Source organism: Silurus meridionalis, chromosome 16 (genome assembly GCF_014805685.1).
Source record: "Silurus meridionalis isolate SWU-2019-XX chromosome 16, ASM1480568v1, whole genome shotgun sequence".
Lineage (NCBI taxonomy): Eukaryota > Metazoa > Chordata > Actinopteri > Siluriformes > Siluridae > Silurus > Silurus meridionalis.
Genome location: NC_060899.1, coordinates 4,104,085 through 4,124,843, shown reverse-complemented (window position 1 = coordinate 4,124,843; position 20,759 = coordinate 4,104,085). Strand labels below are relative to the sequence as shown.

Sequence of the window (20,759 nt, the reverse complement as noted above, 5' to 3'; positions counted from 1 at the left end):
ACAACAGGTTTTCCCTTGGAGACTTTCTAGACAGTTCTTGGTGACTTCAACCTCGCATCTGACAAACCTCAGTCTTCTTGCCTTCTGACTCTTTTGAATTCCTTCTCCTTGACATTTAACAGCTGCCCTCCAACACACAAGGGAGGAAATGTTCTGGACCTGGTTTTCACCTGCCCTACCCCAGCTACACACATGACTGCCACCCCATTTAAAATTTCTGTTCATCACCTGGCTTCCTTTACAATCACTGATGCTATACTGAAAAACTATTTCCAACATCTGTCTCTTACCCATCTCTCCCTCCTGTGTAGCTTCCTGCACTCTTTCATTTCTTCCTGACCCTGTCTCTTTTTCTTCTCCACTCTGGACTCTGTCACTGACAATTTGCACTCATCGCTTTCTTTAACCATGGATCTTCTCTGCCCCTTGACCACAAAACAAAAGAAGACTTCTTGTCCTGGGAGAACTTAGATCACCGAATTCTCTTCGGAATGGAAAAAGGAAAAGCTTGAGGCCTCTGCACAAAATCCTCATAAGCTCCAAAACAACTTCTATTCACTTCTCAACCCTACTGCTCCACCAGCTTTATCCTCCAGGACTGCCAAAGACTTTGCCTCCTTCTACAATAAGAAGATTGAGGAATTCTGCCAGACCTTTACTTCCTCCCTGACTATGCCTACACTACACAGACAGGAGTCCCCTACTTTTCATTGTCAAATTTCTCAAACAAAAAAAAAAATACTGCAAGTCAGCGAATCTTGCAATCCCACCACCTGCCCTCTAGATCCAATCCCTTTAACTACATTCCAGACCATCTCACAAGACCCTCTGCCATTCATCTTCACAAACCTCAATGGGTCATTAGCATCCGGCTATGTGCCAACTACCTTCAAGCAAACAAGGGTTATTTCCATGTTTGCTTCCTACCTGTTAGGTTGCTTATACCAGGTTACATGTAAGGGGTCCACATCTTATATTATTATGTCTCTGATGGTCTCAGGAAACAAAAGAAGTCAAAAATGACTTAATTGAAGTGTATAATTTTAGTCTATTGATTTAATTGTATTTATATTTATTATTCTGTAAATATTATTTGCATGTAAGATGCTTTAGGCATAATTAAAGTTGTATTGAATCTTCAATACATTAAAGAAGGAAAAAGGAATTATGAGCGCCCTCTATGGGTGAAATTATATATCTACAGTCATTTAAAGGTGGAGCTGAAGAGTCAAACAAACAGCAAGCCAGTAGAAACCAACCTCATCTTCAAGGAAGTGAAAGAAAAGGACATTCAACAAGTTCTACAAGATTTGGTGTCAACCAAAATTAGATACAACTGTAAGTATGGCTTATTAAGGTTATTATACTTTCTTTCTTTCTTCCTTTGTAGAATGACTAGATATGCCTGAGCATGTTTTCTGTGTTTAAAAGCTTATTTATTACGATCAAATCCAACGTTGAGTTTTGATCATGAGTTCTATGTTATACATTGATTATACTTGATTTTCTTGATTCATTTTTTTACGACAGCTGCTTTCACAATAGGAGCTCTCACAGCCAGAGAGACAGGTGGTTTCTATAACAACAGCTCATTCACAGGATCTTGTACACAAAAACAAGTTAAAAAGATTTTTTATGGGTCTAATTTCTGATATGGTGAAGTTTTGTTAGTAAGGAGATGTTTAAGTACTATTTTTGGTAATAAAGTCTTCAAGGTCAGTAACGTATTATTTAAGTTATTAAGGTATTAAGTGACTTATTATAAGTAATTGAGTGAATTATGAAGCCTGGTGGACGATAATGGCTGTTTGTGAGATAAAAACATTTTTAGTGAATTGTTGAAAGTATGTTTATTTACTCTATATGTACTCAATACTTGGTCGTGGCTCCTTTTGCTTTAATTATGGTCTCAATTCAGTGTGGCATGGAGGTGATCAGTCTGTGGCACTGCTGAGGTGGTGTGGAAGCCCAGGTTTCTGTGACAGTGGCCTTCAGCTTATCTGCATTTTTTGGTCTCTTGTTTCTTATTTTCCTCTTGACAATAACCACATAAATTCCCTATGGAGTTCAGGTCTGGTGAGTTTGCTGGCCGGTGCTTTTGGCAGTGTGGGCAGGAGGCAAATCCTGCTGGAAAATAAAATCAACATCTCCATAAAGCTTGTCAGCAGAGGGAAGCATGAGCATGAAGTGATCTAAAAATTCCTGGTAGACGGCTGTGCTGAACTTGACTTGATAAAAACACAGTGGACCAACAACCGCAGATGACATGACTCCCCAAACCACCAGTGACTCTGCAAGCTTTACACTGGACCTCAAGCAACTTGGATTCTGTGGGTCTCCTCTCATCTTCGAGACTCTGGGACCTTGATTTCCAAATGAAATGCAAACTTTTCTTTCACCTGAAAAGACGACTTTGGCCCACTAAGCAACATTCCAGTCCTTTCTGTCCTTTGCCCAGGTAAGACACCTCTGACGCAGTCTCTGGTTCAGGAGCTGCTCGATACGAGGAATGTGTCAGTTGTAGCCCATGGATACGTCTGTGTGTGGAGGCTCTGGAAGCACTGACTCCAGATGCAGTCCACTCTTTGTGAATCTCCTCAAATTCTTGAATGGGCTTCATTTCACATTTTTCTACCAGATTTTTTCCTTCAATTCAACTTGTGGAGACTAAATCTGGAATGGTGTTTAATGAACACATGGTCAGGTGTCCATGATCTTTTGCCTATAAAGCTTAAAGCTCTTATCAGTCCTCACACTGCACCACGCTCCGTCCGATCTTCTTCTTGACTGTTCCCATCATTTCTCACATCAAGACTCTTCTGTTTTGGCACCAAAGTGGTGGAATAAACTTTCTCCAGATGTCCAAACTGCTGAGTCACTTCCTGTCAGAAACACTTGAAACACTTATTTCCTTTATTTATGTCTTTATGTTAAAAAAGTTTCAGGCTGATAGTATTGTAGGTTTGCAACCTAGTGAACCAGTGTCGATGTGCTCATAGATAGAGACTTCAAAACACTTTTGTGTATCATTTTGGAGATGTTCGTCTGCGCACATGCCGTAAATGTAACGTCTATTTTCTTGACATTATAACCCTTAAAAAATTTATAAGCTTTTCCTTCAAATCAACACTAAAGCTACTGTTTCTTCACTCTGTCCTGTGACTAATTTGTCCACTATTTGGATGATATCTGTCTAGCCTATCTACATTACGGTTGTCTTCCTGAGGTAGGATGGATTAATAATATCAATAAATCAATAAATGCTTGATTCACTCCTGTTGACATGTTATGCATGTGTCAGAAAAAATTGAATAAACTGGATATCAGTTTATCAGTTACTACATCAGTTTACAGTCTGAGGTGACTATAACTGATAAGATGCATGAATCTACACTCTGGGCGAGGAAGAAATAAGAAATCACCCCAGGCTTCTTTCTATATACCATTTTATAGATTCTTCCGACAACCGTTGAAGGCTCGTAGCGTTTGATTCCACAAAAGTCAAAAATAATCAACTTTAAGATTTTTTTTTTTCTTAGCAAATAATACGATGAAGATGTTAAAACTTTATTTTAAAAGAGATCTCAGATGTCCTACAACAAAATTCCAGTTGAACACTCTGAGTTTATATCAACTATAGCACAAGTAATAATAATAAAAAACTCATGGATGCTTCACACAAATAAGTGTGAACATTAATTCAAGTGAGTAAAATGACAGGAATAAATATGTTTTATCAGAATCAGATTCAGGTTTATTTGCCAAGTGTGTTGACACACAAGTAATTTGGTTCCGGCTGTTGGTGAGTCTCAAAAGTACAGACATAAATAAAATTATATATTATGCTTAGTCTATAACACTATACACTATAATGGCAAAAGTATTGGGTCACCTGGTCATAAGTACGGTGATTTATGAGCGTTGCATTCCACATTTAGTACCAATTTGCTCTTATAATTTCCTCCACTCTTCTGGAAAGATGTTCCACTAGATTTTGGAGATTTTGTGCTTATGGATATTTGTGTTCATCAGCCAGAATAGTATTAGGAAAGGCAGGTACTGATGTAGGTGAGGAGACCTGGGGTGCAGTCAGCGTTCACATTCATCCCAAAGGTGTTCAGTAGGGATGAGATCAGAGCTCTATAGCAGGCCACTCAAGATCTTCCTCTCCAAAGCATGTAAACCAGATCTTCATTGCCATGTTGGAATAGGTTTGCATTTCCAGGTTCAAGTGAATGCAAAATTTTATTATGGTGCATTTGAGTGCCTTCAGCTTTGTGGTAACAGTTTGGAAAAGAACCACATATAGCAGGAAAGGGCAGGTGACCCAATACTTTTGGTAATATAGTGTAGCTTATTACTTTATAATGCCACCAGGTCTGTAACAGAATTTTAGTTCTTAACTTATAATTTCGAAATCTCTTTCCAACATCCACGTCTTTCCTCCTTGTATTGGTGAGAGTCATTTATCCGTTAGTTTGCAAGAACAGCAGTCATTATGTGAAGTGAATACCACCAGTCTTAGTGTCATCGAGGCGATGAAGACGTGTAAGATGATTAATTTCACCATCACATGATCATTTTATTTTAAACCACAAACTCTTTCTAGTCTCTCCCCAGAAAGACGCCTCTGAATGACCAGTCATCTTGACTTCCTTCTGTTTTAAGTTGCACCATACAGTTCACACATGACTGGCTAATTATAAATATGGGGGAATTTTTGTGGTTGTTTCATGGCATTAACTTCTCATTTTACTTGCCGAAAATCAATTCTCATTGATATCAACATTTTATGAACATACTCATTAGCTTGTCCTGTAGGATGTAGCTTTTCATCTGAAAGTCACATTCCAGTCATTTTCAATTGCTCATGATGAGGAACCTGTAAAAAAATACCACAATGTAATTGTCAAATGCTAGTTAGCTGCTAATCATACCGATCAGTCATAGTAGTCATACAGATACGGTTCAAAAGCTTCAGTTATATTCACATGAGACATCAGAATGAAGACAACCGTGATAATAGATGACGGTTCCAGATAGGATTCCTGAGATCTTAATCTCCTAGGAATTTTCCAGACACAACAGTTTCTAGAGTTTACACAGAATGGTGTGAAAAACAAAATCATTGTGTGTGTGGATGTTCTGCAACTTAAAACAGTTTTTTTTTTCGATCTGAGAAGAATAACCACACACGTATGTGCATGATTTACCTCACAGCTTCTACATGATTGGCTGATAAAACAACTACAAGATGTGTGGGTGTGCAGGTGTTTTTCAAGGTGGAAATTCCAATTATGTTTTTCATATGTAATCATACATAGTAAGACGTGCAGTAAAATGTTTTTAAACAACTGGACCGTGACCTGAAATGGAATAAAAAATTTATAAAAAAGGAAAAGAAAGAAAAAAATTACAAAATAGAAGAATTAAAAAGAATGGACGGTATAATAAAATATAATATTTGCAGTGCAATTAAAATTAAATAGAATTTAAAAGTAGAAAAAGAAAAACTTAATTTTTTAAATAGAAATCAAATGAAGAATATATATATATATATATATATATATATATATATATATATATATATATATATATATATATATATATATATAGACTGCTGTTAAAAATAGTAGTTTAATGGTATAAAGATTTACTTTGGTCAACCAAATATACAATGTTCAGATTTTGCTAAAACGTTAATTAATTTCAGTTTGTTTCTCCAAACATTCAGCTGAAAAACTTTGCCATGCCTCTTGATACCCTTGTCAAAGATGTTCTTCACCAGTTGGAGAGTTCTTTCAGATCCAGTTCATCCCAAAGCAGGTCCAGTGACTGGGCAGACCATTCCATAAAAGATAACACTCCAGACGACTGTTTTTCTCTATATAATGCTTACAGAACTACAGTACAGTACGCCTCGGCTCACTGTCTTGTTGTTGTAGGGTGAAGTCGGGTTCTAATTAGCTGCAGTCCAGATGGAATTGCATGGTGTAGAAGTATGGAATACATATTGGGTACTTTCACCACTGAACCTACATGTATATAATGAGTCAGCATGTTCTTTAAGTATACATAAATACTTTACAGTGTATGTAGCAGCATTTACAATTCAAGAAGGTAGAAACAGTGTTTCTAATAAAGTGGATGGTGAATGTATGTAAACATTCTTCTAAATGAATATCTATGTAATGCTATGCAGGTGCAGATCAACTGATATTTACAATTACAATTATAATCTGCAATGAATCACTGGGGAGAAAGTGCTCCTAAAGTTCCCAGGTATGCATTTAATACTGTACAGTAATGTGCTGTCAACGTGTTTTTATCTTTTTTTTTTTTTTTTTACTGAAAAATACCTGATTTATATGTGTGCCATTTTTTTCTTTGTATTTCGAGGTTGGACAAGTTGGATGAAATAAGCTGCATCTCTATGAAGAGTTCAAATTCAATGGTGGAGCCGATTGAATTAAAGGAAAGAGCTCCGTTAATACACAGGTAGGATGAGGTTTACATGAAAATATGTGCAGTAAATTGTAGAATTAATGGTATAACCTCTGTCATTTCTGAATTATTTCCATTCCCATTCATCATTTTAGAATTATTTTGATTTGCAATATGTTTGGTTGTTTTAAGACTGGTCTGATTCACCAATTTATCCTGTGTCTATATGTGTGTTAATCAGAACTCCTTTTCAGTCATTACTACCTGAACCTGTTTTGCCAGTAACCAAGGACCTTTATAAAGACCTAGGGTAAGCCATGTGTACACCACTGAATTACTACGTTGCTCTTGGTTTCCTGAGGCCCTGGTTTCCATAAGGGAGTTGTGTTCATACAGTGGAGAGTTTATACAGAAATTGCACGTTAATATTAATACCTCAGACATACTGTAGTTATGGACATTTGTCCTGGAAATGCATTACATTTTGTTGGAGAGTTTTTTTTTCACTTAAGTCAGATTCCTAGTCCATTTATAAGAAAAAAAGATGGGGTTAATGATGGTTAAAAATACAGATATTTTTTGCATCTACACCATATGGACAAAAGAATTGGGTTACCTGACCTTTGATGCCATATGTGGTTCTTCTACAAACAGTTACCACAAAGCTGGAGGCACACAATTGTATAGAATAGTTTTTAGATTTGGTATAACAAAATTTCACTTTCACATTAACTTGGAAACCCAAACCTGTTCCAGCATGGCGATTCATCTGTGCACAAAGTGAGCTTCATGAAGATCTGGTGTTCATGCGTTGGAGAGGAAGATCTTGAGTGGCCTGCTACAGAACTCTGATCTCATCCCTACTAAACACCTTTGGGATGAATGTGAACGCTGACTGCACCCCAGACCTCCTCACCTACATCAGTACCTGCCTTTACTAACACCCTTGTGTCTGATGAACACAAATATCCATAAGCACAATCCAAAATCTAGTGGAGCATCTTCTCAGAAGAGTGGAGGGAATTATAAGAGCAAATTAGGACTAAATGTGGAATGCAATGTTCAAAAAGCACATTCCATACTTATGACCAGGTGTCTGCAAAACCTTTGCCAATATAGTGTATATATTGGTATTATATTACTCTTCTGGGCAAAAAAATGGTCCAATAACTCTTAACAAGAAAATTAGCAATAATTAAAGAAATGCGCTCTAGAGACCGTGTAGTCTTTTTGTACACAGTAGTAAAGTCATGATAATTCAATTCACTTCAATTCAGTTTTATTTGTATTTTTTTATTGTACTTTTCACAATGGACATTGTCGCAAAGCTGCTTTACAGAATTACAAATAAAAATACAAATTTCAGCATCAGAAATTAGTCCCTGTAAATGTATCTCTAATCCAAGGAAAAACTCCCTGTTATGGTACAAGGAAGAAACCTTGTGAGTCAAAAGAACCCGTCCTCATCCTGGTATTGAAAGTCCATTCATTAGACTTCCTTTATTGTTGAGAACTGTATTCATGGCAAATTGTGCTCTAAGCCACTCTATCAGTTTATCTTCATTTATACTTGTAGTCCAGAGTTACAATAGTTCGACTTATGATCTTTCGATCGTACGATGGCAATATCAATACGACAAAATTGTAAAAATATCTTACGTTTTTGCACGGCAGGCAATTGTAGCAGTGTAAATGTGGTATGATACATTGGTCACTGAAAGGATGTACACATGCCTTACTCTGGGTGGTAGAGCGCGTAGTTTTTTCTGTGTTTTTGGTGTTTTAAAGTCAAATTTTACCTTTTGTCTCTCTCCTTTTTATCAGTGTGGCCAGACACTAAAACAGAGTGCTCAGATTAGCTATAGGCAAGATATTTACTGCTCGCTTCTTCCGACTCCACCCTCCAACCGCTGCAACATTTATATATACTGTATAGTTTATACATTACAGTACTGTAAATGGCTCTGTTTTGCTAAATTATGTACTGTAATTTGTTCAGTTTTAACAAATTACAGTTCACTACCCCGTACTGATCACCATTCTTTAAGTTACTTCTTAAGTAACGATTGGGTCATTGGGGGCTACTTATACTGTTTATATTGAGGAGGTGGTAACTTAGTGGTTAAGGCATTGAAACCTGGATTGAAAGGTCATGAGATAAAGCCCTAGCACCACCAAGCTACCACTGCTGGGCCCTTGAGCAAGGCCTTTAAACCTCAACTGCTTAGTTGTAAGTCGCACTGGATAAAGGTTTCTGCCAAATGCCGTAAATGTAAATGTACAATGATTACTGTCCATATCGATCTTTAATCAAATGAAAATGCTTCAAATGGCTGATGTAAAATTAATTTTCCAGCGATTCCTCAACTGTTTAAAGCTCAATATTGACTCTACTTCCTGTAAAAAGCTGCCCTCCAAATTTTTACGTCTTAAACATTTCAAGGAATCGAAAAGAAAAGCTATCATATACATAATTAACTATTAAATATATATTTGTTTAATTCTTGCTAAATCACCTCACCAGTGATTTGTTGTTAAGATACTTTTTTAATATATGTAATATATGTATATATGTAATATATGTATATAGACAATGCATAATGCCATTCCTAAGTATGTAACTAAGTATGTGAATGTGGCACAGTAATGAAAAAAGAACAGGATATGGACATGCTAGGACATTTTCAATTGTGCCCTTAAGCCAATTTGAAATGACACACCTTGGGCCGAGTCATTTTCACTCACGCAGTTTCGGTAACATAATCGAAACCTTTCGAATAGGTGTGAAAGGTAGCGACACACCAAAACTGCACATGTAGGTGTAAACATGTTAAAAGACAAATCTTTATGCTCAGATAAAAGTCATTTGCAGGTATCAGGTTTTAACCCTTTAGTTTACAATTTAGAAATATTGTACATTGTATGGACAGAAGTTGGTGGACACCTGACCATGTGATTGGTATGTGATTTTAGAACATAAACCCCACCCTTCTGGGAAGATGTTTACTCATTTTGTAAAAAGAGTGTTATTAAAGTCAGGTACTGATGTAAGTGTTGTGAGGAGGCCTGGGGTGCAGTCAGCGTTCCAAATCATCTCAGAGATGTAAAGTAAGGTAACTTAAAAAATCTAAATTTTAGGCAATAAAAAGTCTTCAATTCACTGGGTCTTAATTTTAAACAGGTCTTAATTTTCTGATGTCCATGTAACACTACCTCTGACGCTAAAAAAAAGCATATCTTCATAGAACTGGCTTTGTGCACAGGGGTGTTGTCATGCTGGAACAGGTTTGGGTCTCCTAGAGAAATCTTAATCCAAAGACATCCTATACAATTTTTTGACTCCAACTTTTTGTTGACATACTGGGAAAGAACTGCATGTGGCTGGAAACATTCAGGTGGCCCAATACTTTGATCCCTATAGTGTACGCTATATACAAACAAATAATAAAAATTATTTCTGTCTATCTAGAAATCCTGCTGTTGTTTTATCACAGTCTGGCTGTCTTACAACCAAAGCAAAGTGGCAACAAAAGCTAAAAAACAGACTAAAGGCAAAATACCAGCACATTTACCATGACCTGAAAATACAGGGTCAATCAACATTCTTGAGTGATATTTACACAGAACTCTACATCACCGAGAGTGACAGCGGAAATGTCCGATTGGAACACGAAGTGAGGCAGATTGAAATGATATCCAGGTCGCAAACCACAGTAGAAATACCAATCAAATGCAATGACATCTTCAAGTCCATACACCAACGTGGCAAACCTATCAGGAGCGTCCTGACGAAGGGGGTTGCTGGCATTGGAAAAACAGTGTCTGTACAGAAATTTGTCCTGGACTGGGCTGAAGGTAAAGCAAATCACGACATTGGGTTCATTTATCCGTTTGCATTTCGTGAACTTAACCTGATGAAGGAGGGGAGGTTCAGCCTGGTCAAGCTACTTGAGCGTTTTAACATGGGTACGTTTGAAGCAACAAACTCTGAGAGTTGCAAGGTTCTGTTCATCCTCGATGGACTGGACGAATGTCGCTTTCCTTTAGACTTCCAGAACAACCAGAGAGTTTCTGATGTGACTGAACAAGTGTCTCTCGATGTCCTACTGACCAACCTCATCAGTGGAACCCTGCTTCCTGATGCTCTCTTGTGGGTTACTTCGCGACCAGCAGCAGCCAGTCAGATCCCGTCACACAGTATTGACCTGGTGAGTGAGGTGCGAGGATTTAATGACCCTCAGAAGGAGGAGTATCTCAGAAAGAGAATCAGCGACCAGAGACTGGCTGGTAAAATCATTTCTCACATCAAGTCCTCAAGGAGCCTGTTCATTATGTGCCACATTCCTGTCTTCTGCTGGCTTTCTTCAGTCGTTTTAGAAAGAACCATCAGTTCCTTAGATGATAAAGAGGTTCCTAAAACCCTGACTCAAATGTATATACATTTCCTCCTAATCCAAACCAGAACTAAAAACCACAGGTACTCGGATAGGAACAAGGATCCGTCCGATGAAACCATGATTCTTAAACTGGGTGAATTAGCCTTTCAACAGCTGGAAAAAGGTAACTTGATATTTTATGAGGATGATCTGAGAGCTTGCGGCATCAACGTCAAGGAGGCCGTGGTCTACTCAGGGGTGTGCTCGCAGATCTTTAAAGAGGAATGCGCCTTGACTCAGAGTAAAGTGTATTGCTTTGTGCACCTGAGCATCCAGGAGTTTCTCGCTGCTGTATATGTGTTCCTCAAGTGTAAAAGCTACAACTGGAATGCTTTTGACCAGACAAGTTGCACTACAACAGATACTACCCAAGCACTGATTGATATCCACAAAAAGGCCATCGAAAGAGCCTTAAAAAGTGGAAACGGCCACTGGGATCTCTTTCTCCGCTTCCTTTTAGGTCTTTCTCTAGAGTCCAACCAGGCCCTCCTGCGCAGTTTGTTGCCACAGGTTGGACCCAGCATTCAAAACACAGACGTGACGTTCAAATACATCAAGCTGAAGATCGAGGAGAACTCCACAACTGAGAAGTCTATCAATCTATTCTATTGTCTGAATGAACTTAATGAGCTCTCGATAGTCAAGGAGGTCCAACGCTACTTGAGCTCAGAGAGTTCCTCCAAGCTTTCCCTAGCACAGTGGTCTGCCCTCGTCTTTGTTCTGCTGACGTCCGAGACAAAACTCGATGTGTTTGACCTCAAGAAGTATTTTAGATCAGATGAAGGTCTCCTGAGGCTAATGTTGGTGGCCAAAGCTTCAGAAATTGCTCTGTAAGTAAGCTGGGTTTTGAATTCTCCCACATTTTGATGAACTCTAATTCGTCTCTAAATTCTCTAAATACAGATCAATATTTTGTTTTTCAGGCTCGATAACTGTGGACTCTCTGAGAGATGCTGCAAAGTGCTGGGTTCTGTTCTCAGCTCTGACTCCTCCAAACTGCAAGAGCTGAATTTAAATGGTAACTCGATTGGAGACACGGGGCTGAAGCTTCTTTCAGAAGGACTGGGAAATGACAGAAGTAAATTAAAGAAAATAAGGTAAAAATGTTTTCATGTCAAGTCGGCTTTTATTGCAGTTGGAACCATATACAGTGCAGTTCCCTGGAATTAAACAACTTCCCCAGGACCAAATTGGTACAAGGTGTTTGACCCATTTTTATCTTTCAGATTGGTGATTTGATTATCTGGGTACAGATTGTAGGGCCTCGCATAAAGTATAACATCATCTGATTAAGTCTCAAATAGTGATCTACGGGGTCCAAGCACCCATGCAAAGCTCCTCAAATTGGTCTATTTACAATTAGCTCGATGTGATTTGCATCTCGATGCACAGCCAATGATGCGATACATTAAAGATTCCCCCCTATTATGATGCAATGTACCTGATTTCGATTTGATTCAACACAATGCAATTCAATGGGATACGATGCGACGGAAAAACTATGAAGCTATGCTATTTAGTATGCTACAGATAATCTCAGGACACGACTCGGTCTCCGTAGTGTTGTGATACGCCATATTCATGTAGCAACAGTGGTGTTGAGAGAACACGCTCGAGAAACAGTTTAGCGAGGAGAAATCGATCTACGTATTAAATATTGAGTAGAGCGCATTTACTAATAATTATATTTCAATAAATCGTTTTTTAATGGTGCAAATATGTTAAAAATGATGCATAGCATCTAATGCAAAACAAATACCAGTCTTCCGGTGTACACTTTTTAAAATCAATGCATCACTTGATGCTAATCGATGTATATGGTTGTAGCAATGTAAACATACAGTTTTTAAAATATATCATGAGACTTGGTTAATCAGTATTATTAGGGGGAATGAGGAATATCCTTCTAACAATAAGGTGCTTTAGTTCAATATCTAAGTGTTTCTTCTCTCTATAGGCTTTCATATTGTAGAATCACACCTCAGGGCTGCTTCACTTTGGCCACACAGCTCCTTCCCAGACTTCCACACCTTAAAGTATTGGACCTGAGTGAGAACAGTTTGAGGCAGACAGGAATTCAATTACTTGCTACTCATCTAAAGAATCCAGAGTGCAAGCTTGAAATACTAAGGTCAGTACAACTGCTGGTGACTTCCTAAACTACTTTCTAACAGACTTTAATGTGAGAATACTTTGTGTTTTGCTGTCAGACTGAAGGACTGCAGGGTTACTCCAGAAGGAAGTAAAGCACTAGCCTCGGCTCTGAGCTCCAATCCTTCACACCTGAAAGAGCTCGACCTCCACTGGAATAATCCAGGAGACGATCCAGGTGTTGAGCAGCTGGCTGCTGCTATGAGGGATCCCCGATCCAAGCTTGAAGTCTTATGGTTGGAATTTTCTTTCTGCATCTATGAAGCATTTTGAAAAGTCCTACACCTGATAAAAAACATTGTTGTTTTTTTTCTTTTCCTTTCAGGTTAAGTTATGGCCTGCTCACCAAGAAATGCTGTGAAGCTCTCGCTTCTGTTCTCAGGTGCAGCTTTGCTCATCTCAAAGCAGTGGACCTCAGCGGAAACGCAATCCAGGACATGGGACTGGAGCTGCTCTCTGCTAGCCTGAGAAGCCCACACTGTAAACTGGAGATACTGAGGTCACAGTCTAATTCAACCTTTCAGTTCATATCTAATGCACTCATTCTGAATTTAACTGTAGTACATTATAAGGTCTCCAACCTTGGGATGCAGATGGGAAATTTTTTGCTCTGTGTTACTGGTTTTCTCAGTTGCTTTGGAGCATTTCTCTACCTACTGCAATCCTTTTGCAAAAAACAATTTGTCCAAACAGCACAACACATTACATTTCTTACAAAAGCCTGTACTTTACAAAAAAAAATCTTTTGTTCATCTCTCATGTAAGTATTTGTGTCAGTGAACATCTCATTGGCATCAGAATGAAAATTCCCTTTTGTGATTGTTCACAAACAAGATCATCAAAATGTTTATTCGTGTTGTCAGTATGATGCACAGTTTCAGTATTTCTTGATATAAATATGGTTTGGGTTATAATGATTAAAAATGCACAAAATGTGACTTCCTTCTTTTTGGCATTTATGAATTTCAGCAGCACAAATTTATTAATTTGATTGTATATTTGATTTATATTGATTGTAAGAGACCGGACAGGATTCACACTTTTACTGTAAAATAAGTGTTTGTTTGTTTCTTAGTTGTTCATCCATTTTCAGAATTCTGTGTTTTGCTCTGTCTGTATTCACTCTCCAACTGAAGGTTCACAAGAATCACCTTTGACCTGTTTTAGAGAACTTGTTGATTATTGGTTGATCTGATGCCGTTCACTCGCCTTCATTAGTGACGTTCAAGATTCATCTGCACAATTCATCACTTCAACACATTTACAAGAAAAAAGTTTAATATAAATGTTAGATGACAGATGTTGACAACTGGTTTAACCATTTTGCATTCAATGACGTATACAATGAACTGATGCTGAGATGTTTTGTGGGTTAAAACATTTCAGGTGAAACCAGTATCATATATTTTAAACAACATGAACATTAACAACTGATGATGTAGGAAACAGCAGACACTTGTACACATTAGATTAAATGATGTACAAAAGCATTCGCAATTTGATCAAAGCAACAAGAAACGTTCTTATGATGTGCACAAGTGACTAAATGATGTGGAGGTTAAACAAGTAGTTTTGAGAATTGAATTTCTGATCTGAAAAACGATCCAAAGCAACCGTGAAAAACGAATATAGAATGTTCTACGCTATCAAATATTTCTGTGGAATATTTACAGTAAAAGTATTTCTGGTTTGTAACTAAAGAGAGAGTTTAAAACGTTCTTCAGTTGTGTCTAAAAGTAAAGGTTTTGATAACTATTTGACGCATGTATACTTATGTTGTGATGTGGATAACATTTAGCAGATGCATTTGCTTAATAGTGGTTTTATTGAAAGCAGTGGGGATAATAAATCCAAAACTAGAGACAAAAGCTGACTCAGACTCAGCAAAAAAAATCACATCACCAACAAATTCTATGCTTCAAAATCAACAAGAGTCAAAAACCAGTTTAGCAATTGGCAATTTAGCAGTAAAGGGACCTGGAACAATACTTCACATTGTGTGGTGGTGTGTATTATTATAGTATTCCTGAGCGGTTATATCTGTCGGCTCTCTGTGACTTTTCTCATTCGTCCAGGCGAGTTTATCTGGAAGCTGAGTCGTGTTATCCGGACTGGTTGGAGCTGCTTCGGTCTGATGTCTAAGTAGTGGATGGAGATTGAGTAGTGAACCGTTTTGATCCAACCATATACTCTATATTGCCAAAAGTATTGGGTCACCTGGTCATACATTTGGTATGTGATTTTTGAGCATTGCATTCCACATTTAGTCTTAAATTGCTCTTATAATTCCCTCCACTCTTCTGGGAAGATGTTCCACTATATTTGAGAGTGTGCTTGTGGACATTTGTATTCATCAGGCACAAGGGTGTTAGTAAAGTGAGGTAGGTAGGTGAGGAGGCCTTGGGTGCAGTCAGCGTTCCAATTCATCTCAAAGGGTTGAGACCAGAGCTCTATAGCAGGCAACTCAAGATCTTCCTCTTCAAACCACAACTTCATGTAGTTCGCTTTGTGAGCGGGGGCATTGCCATGCTGGAACAGGTTTTGGGTTTCCAATTTCAAGTGAACGCAAAATTTAATTATACCCCATCCAAAGACGTCCTGTACAATTGAGTGTCTCCAGCTTTGTGGTAACAGTTTGGAGAATAACCAGATATGGCAGGAAAGGTCAGGTGTCCCGAAACTTTTGTCCATATAGTGTAGAAGTCCAGCTGACATGACTCATCTTCCAGATGTTTGCAGGCTGCAGTGAATTTGGGCAAAGACGAAAATGACATTTGGGTAAAGTCAACGGTCATTTTTTGCAGGTTGGCAGCTTGTGGAATCACAGAAAAAGGAGCTACAGCTTTAGCTTCTGCACTTTCTGCAAATCCTATTACTCTCAAAGAGCTGGACCTGAGTGAGAACCTCGTTGGAGACTGTGGACTAAGAGCCCTCTCAGATGTGCTAGGAGATTTAAACTGCAGATTACACACACTCAGGTGAATGCAAAGTGTTTTGGAAATGTTTTTATATTATCTTCTATTGCAATGAAAGTTCTTGAAATGGGATGGAACCTCTGTATACAGGCTTAGACAGAGTGGAGTCACGGAAGCCGGCTGTGTTGCTCTTGCTTCAGCTCTGACCTTGAATCCTGCCAGTCTACGAGAGCTGAACTTGGGAAACAACGAGCTAAGAGATGCTGGGATAAAACGACTTTGCGACGTGCAGCACAGCAAATTTTTCCGTTTAGAGTGAGATCCTGACTGCGTAATTTTATATCGTACCAAGCGCAAAGCTAATATTTTATTCCTGAAATGTTCTTTTTTCCCATCAGGCTGAATGAATGTCACTTGACTGGGAGCTGCTGCGATTCACTGGCTTCTCTTTTCCTGAAACAACATTCAAGTCTAAAAGTCCTGAATCTGGGAGGGAATAATCTGCAAGACTCAGGAGTGAAGACTCTCTGTGGGGGACTTGAAAGTCCAAACTGCAGACTGGAGATGTTGAGGTAATGTCTTTAACAATAGCCTTTTTCTTTCTCCCTTTAGGGGTCGCCACAGTGGACCCGCCTTACAGTGTGAAAAATATAGTAGGGATGTGCATCTCCATAACTGAGACCGATGCAATTTGCATCTCGATGCATAGCTAATGATATGATACATTAAAGATACATATGAAGCACAAATTGAAGCATTGCTTACAAATCATTGATCATTATATTTAAATGATTCTAGCAGTAGGGAAATATAATGAGTAAAAATGTCGTGCAACCAAAAGCTTTGGAATCACCAAAACCTAAGAACAAGTGTCAAACACCAGTTTAGCAATTGCAATGTAAAGACTTGACATGCCAGAAGAACACACAAAGAGCTGGACCAAAGTGAGAACCTCGTTGGATTACACATACTCAGGCGAAGTGCGAGTGCAGTGGGTTTTATTAATGATTTTGTAATTGTTTTTTTAATATTAAATAGTGTTTAACAATAGTGAAATGTCAATTAGAATAAAATGAATTTCAAAAATGACTATTTTACATTGCAGGCTGTTTAACTGTGGAATCTCAGAGAAAGCCTGCGGATTTTTAGCGTCGGTTCTGAGTGAAAACCCGTCAGTCGTAAAAGAACTGGACCTCAGTGGAAATAACCTTAAAGACATGGATACAAAGCTGCTGAACCTCTTAATCGAAGATCCAAGCTACAAACTAGATCGACTCGAGTAAGTGTTCCCACGTCTGAGAAACACGTACTGCTTATTCCTAAAATATACCACAACATACCACGCCATTTTTTTTTTTCGTTCATTGGTACAAATGCAAAAACAGAATGCAATGATTTGCAAATCTCATAAATCCATAAACTGTTCCCAATAAAAGAAAAACCAAACATATCAAATGTTTAAACTAAGAATATATACCATTTTAAAGAACAATAAGGTAATTTCGAATTTGATGGCTGCAACACGTCTCAAAAGATTGAATTCAACAAGTACTAATGCACTCCTATATCATCAGAGTGTTGGCATCGGTCCGTGGGTCAATTGGTACCGGGCCGCACAGAAAGAATACATAACTTACATTATTTCCGTTTTATTTATTATCTGATTCTGAACGATGTTTTATTTTGGAAAATGACCGGATTCTCTCCTCCACATCTGTCTATGACTCACTCTTGATGCATGTCATGATGCCTCGGTCACATATCTTACCTCCATCCGCTACCTTCTTAAAGGAGCTGCTCCGGCCGCTAACACATAATACATTACAGCTAAATTCAAACCCCCAAGCGAGCAAAATGACCAAAAAACAACACAGTGGGTTTACGTTTATTATTATAATATTTAGAAAATTCCAGTTTTTATAGTCGTATCATTTTATTTTGTTGTATTTATCCACCACACCTTAAAGGCCGGTCCGTGAAAATATTGTCCGACATTAATCCAGTCCGTGGCGCAATAAAGGTTAGGGGAGCACTGATCTAAACTGAGTGCTGATAACAAGAGAGATAGTCCCTCTCCTCTTTAGTCTGGTGGGCATGTTGTCCATGGTTTCCAAAAATAAAATTACAATTACTGTTTTGTCTAATTAGTTTTTCACTTTGCCTCAGTATATTTTAAATGACCTTTGCCCCAGAGAGGATGGTGGTGTTTCTAGGTCATGTTAACGCATGCCTTCTTCTTTGCATGATAGAGATTTAAAACACATTTATTGATGACATGGCAAACTGTGTGCACAGACAGTGTATTTTTGAGGTGTTAATAAACCCATGCAGTGATTTCCATTACAGAATCACAAGTGTTTTAAATGCAGTGTGACCCTAGGGCTCCGAAGATCAGTAGCATTCAATATTGATAAAATATGTATTTATGAGATTTGCAAATCATTGCATTCTGTTTCTGTAGCTATAAACCCTCGTCTGCCTCACAGCATCTAATCAAATGGGAAGAGCTAACTGCTCCGTCCTGAATACATTCTTATTGCTGAAACGGTTAAAAGCTTTGACACGGTCCTTCCTGAAACCCACCTCATCTCAATATCTATAACTTTTATAATCATTAAACTGTATGACACTGTGGATTTATGTTAAATGTTTGCCGAATAAACTCCCTGAATTAGTTACTATAGAAGGCGTAACATATTACAATAATACAAAATAAACCTGTGATTTTGTGATCTTGAGTTATCGTGAGAGCTGCTGCTTCAGAAAATGAATTGGATTTTGAAAGATTTTTAATACTATGGTATATACAGTTAGGCCCAGAAATATTTGGACAGTGAAACAAGTTATTTTAGCTGTTTACCAAAACATAATTATAAAACTCTATTTTTAATATGTGCAAACTCTCTGCTGTAATTTAATAATCACATCAAAATAGGAAGAAGGGTTTAGGAATTACAGCTCTCTAATATGTAGCCGCTTTTTTTTCTTCAAGTCACCAAAAATAATCGGACAATTGCCTCAAACGATATTTCACAGGCTACACGGGCTGTTACCTCATTAATCCATCACCCATTGAGCAGAATGGAATGGAAGGTCTGGAATTGATTCCAGCTGTAGCATTTCTGTTTGTTGCTGTCAAAAGAACTCTGAATGGAAGTGAAACAAACCATCATTAGGATGAAAAAAAACAGAAGAAATCTATCAGAGAGATAGCAGAAATGTTAGGAGTGGCTAAATCAACAGTTTGGTACATTCTGAGAGGAAAAGAAAGAGCGCAATGGTGAGCTGGGGAACTTAAAAAGGCCTGGACGTCCACGGAAGACAACAGTGGTGGATGATCGCAGGATCATTTCCATGTTGAAGAAAAAGCCCTTCACAACATCCACCGAAGTGAAGAACAGTCTGCAGGAAGTAGGTGTATCAGTATCTAACTCTACCATAAAGAGAAGACGTCATGGGAGCAAATACAGAGGGTTCACCACAAGGTGCAAACCATTAATCAGCCTAAAAAATAGAAAGACCAGATTAGACTTTGCCAAAAAACATCTACAAAAGCCGACCCAGTACTGGAACAGCATTCTTTGGACAGAAAAAACTAAGATCAACCTGTACCAGAATGATTGAAAAAAGAAAGTATGGAGAAGGCTTGGAACAGCTCATGATCCAAAGAACACCACATCCTCTGTAAAACCTGGTGGAGGCAGTGTGATGGCATGGGCATACATGGCTTCCAATGGCACTGGGTCACTAGGGTTTGTTGTTGATGTGACAAAAGACAGAAGCGGCTGGATGAATTCTAAAGTGTAAAGGGATATACTTTCTGCTCAAATTCAGCCAAATGCTGCAAAGTTGATTGGACGGCGCTTCATAGTACAGATAAACAATGACCCAAAACATACTGCTAAAGCAACTCAGGAGTTTTTTAAGGCAAAGAAGTGGAATATTCTGCAATGACCAAGTCAATCACCAGATCTCAACCCAATTGGGCATGCATTTTACTTGCTTAAGACAAAACTTGAGGCAGAAAGGCCCACAAACAAGCAACAACCGAAGACAACTGCAGTAAAGACTCAGCGTTTGGTGATGTCCACGATTACTATTGAGCCTCTGAAATGATGTAACTCTGTATTAAAATGGTTGCAATTCCTAAACGTTTCATAGGATGTTTGTGTTCAACCCATTTAATTAAACCTGAAAGTCTGCCCTTCAATTGCATCTCAGTTGTTCATTTCAAATGCGATGTGGAGGCATGCGTAGCCCAAATCATGTAGATTGTGTCACTGTCCAAATATATATATATATTTCAAGAAATTGTTTCAGTGATGAATTGATAAACGGATTATGTTTTGTTTTCCCAGCTTATACTGAACACTCCACCCTGCCTGCACTCTTTTCTGCACTTCTCTATCACACCCTCTATTACTTTGCACAGTTGACCACAGGTACCTGAACTCCTCCACCATCTCCACCATCTCCACCTCTTCTCCCTGCAACCGCACCCCTCCACTGCCCTCCCTCTCATTCACACACATGTACTGTTTTACTCCTCCTCCATTTAAGGATGAGGCCACTGTGCTCATTGGGAACTTCAATGCTGCAGAAATGTTTCTGTACCCTCCTCCAGATCTGTGCCTCGATACAATTCCTTGGACTTCATGGCTTGGTTTGTACTCTGACATGCACTGTTGACTGTGGGACCTCATTTAAAAAGGTGTGTGCCTTTCCAAATCATGTCCAATCAATCAATTTACCACAGGTGGACTCTAATCAAGTTGTAGATACATCTCAAGATTGATCAGTGGAAACAGGATGC

General features: G+C 38.4%; 1 protein-coding gene across 5 annotated transcripts; it reads left to right on the top strand.

The window, feature by feature from the left end:
* Positions 1–1,238: 1,238 nt before the first annotated feature.
* nlrp12l (NLR family pyrin domain containing 12-like) lies at positions 1,239–20,364 on the top strand. Of its 5 annotated transcripts, none has more exons than XM_046869380.1 (15): positions 1,324–1,338; positions 5,946–6,017; positions 6,203–6,282; positions 6,400–6,498; positions 6,686–6,754; positions 9,914–11,710; positions 11,804–11,977; positions 12,838–13,011; positions 13,091–13,267; positions 13,357–13,530; positions 15,836–16,009; positions 16,097–16,261; positions 16,345–16,518; positions 17,052–17,225; positions 20,305–20,364. In XM_046869380.1, exons 3-15 carry the CDS (start codon positions 6,245–6,247, stop codon positions 20,312–20,314), a joined length of 3,399 nt encoding a protein of 1,132 aa, XP_046725336.1. In that variant the 5' UTR covers positions 1,324–1,338; positions 5,946–6,017; positions 6,203–6,244; the 3' UTR covers positions 20,315–20,364. The 5 variants fall into 5 exon arrangements, 4 of the variants coding, with proteins under 4 accessions (XP_046725334.1, XP_046725336.1, XP_046725335.1 ...); XM_046869379.1 differs by lacking the exon at positions 1,324–1,338 and adding an exon at positions 5,639–5,826; XM_046869378.1 differs by lacking the exon at positions 5,946–6,017 and having other exon boundaries at positions 1,239–1,338.
* Positions 20,365–20,759: the final 395 nt, after the last annotated feature.

Excerpts from the sequence above, each read along its gene's own strand:
- nlrp12l (XM_046869378.1), top strand. The coding sequence starts at position 6,245 with ATGAATCACTGGGGAGAAAGTGCTCCTAAAGTTCCCAG. Across the intron at positions 16,010-16,096 it reads TGCAGATTACACACACTCAG|GCTTAGACAGAGTGGAGTCA; the intron begins GTGAATGCAAAG and ends CTCTGTATACAG. Across the intron at positions 16,519-17,051 it reads TGCAGACTGGAGATGTTGAG|GCTGTTTAACTGTGGAATCT; the intron begins GTAATGTCTTTA and ends TTTACATTGCAG.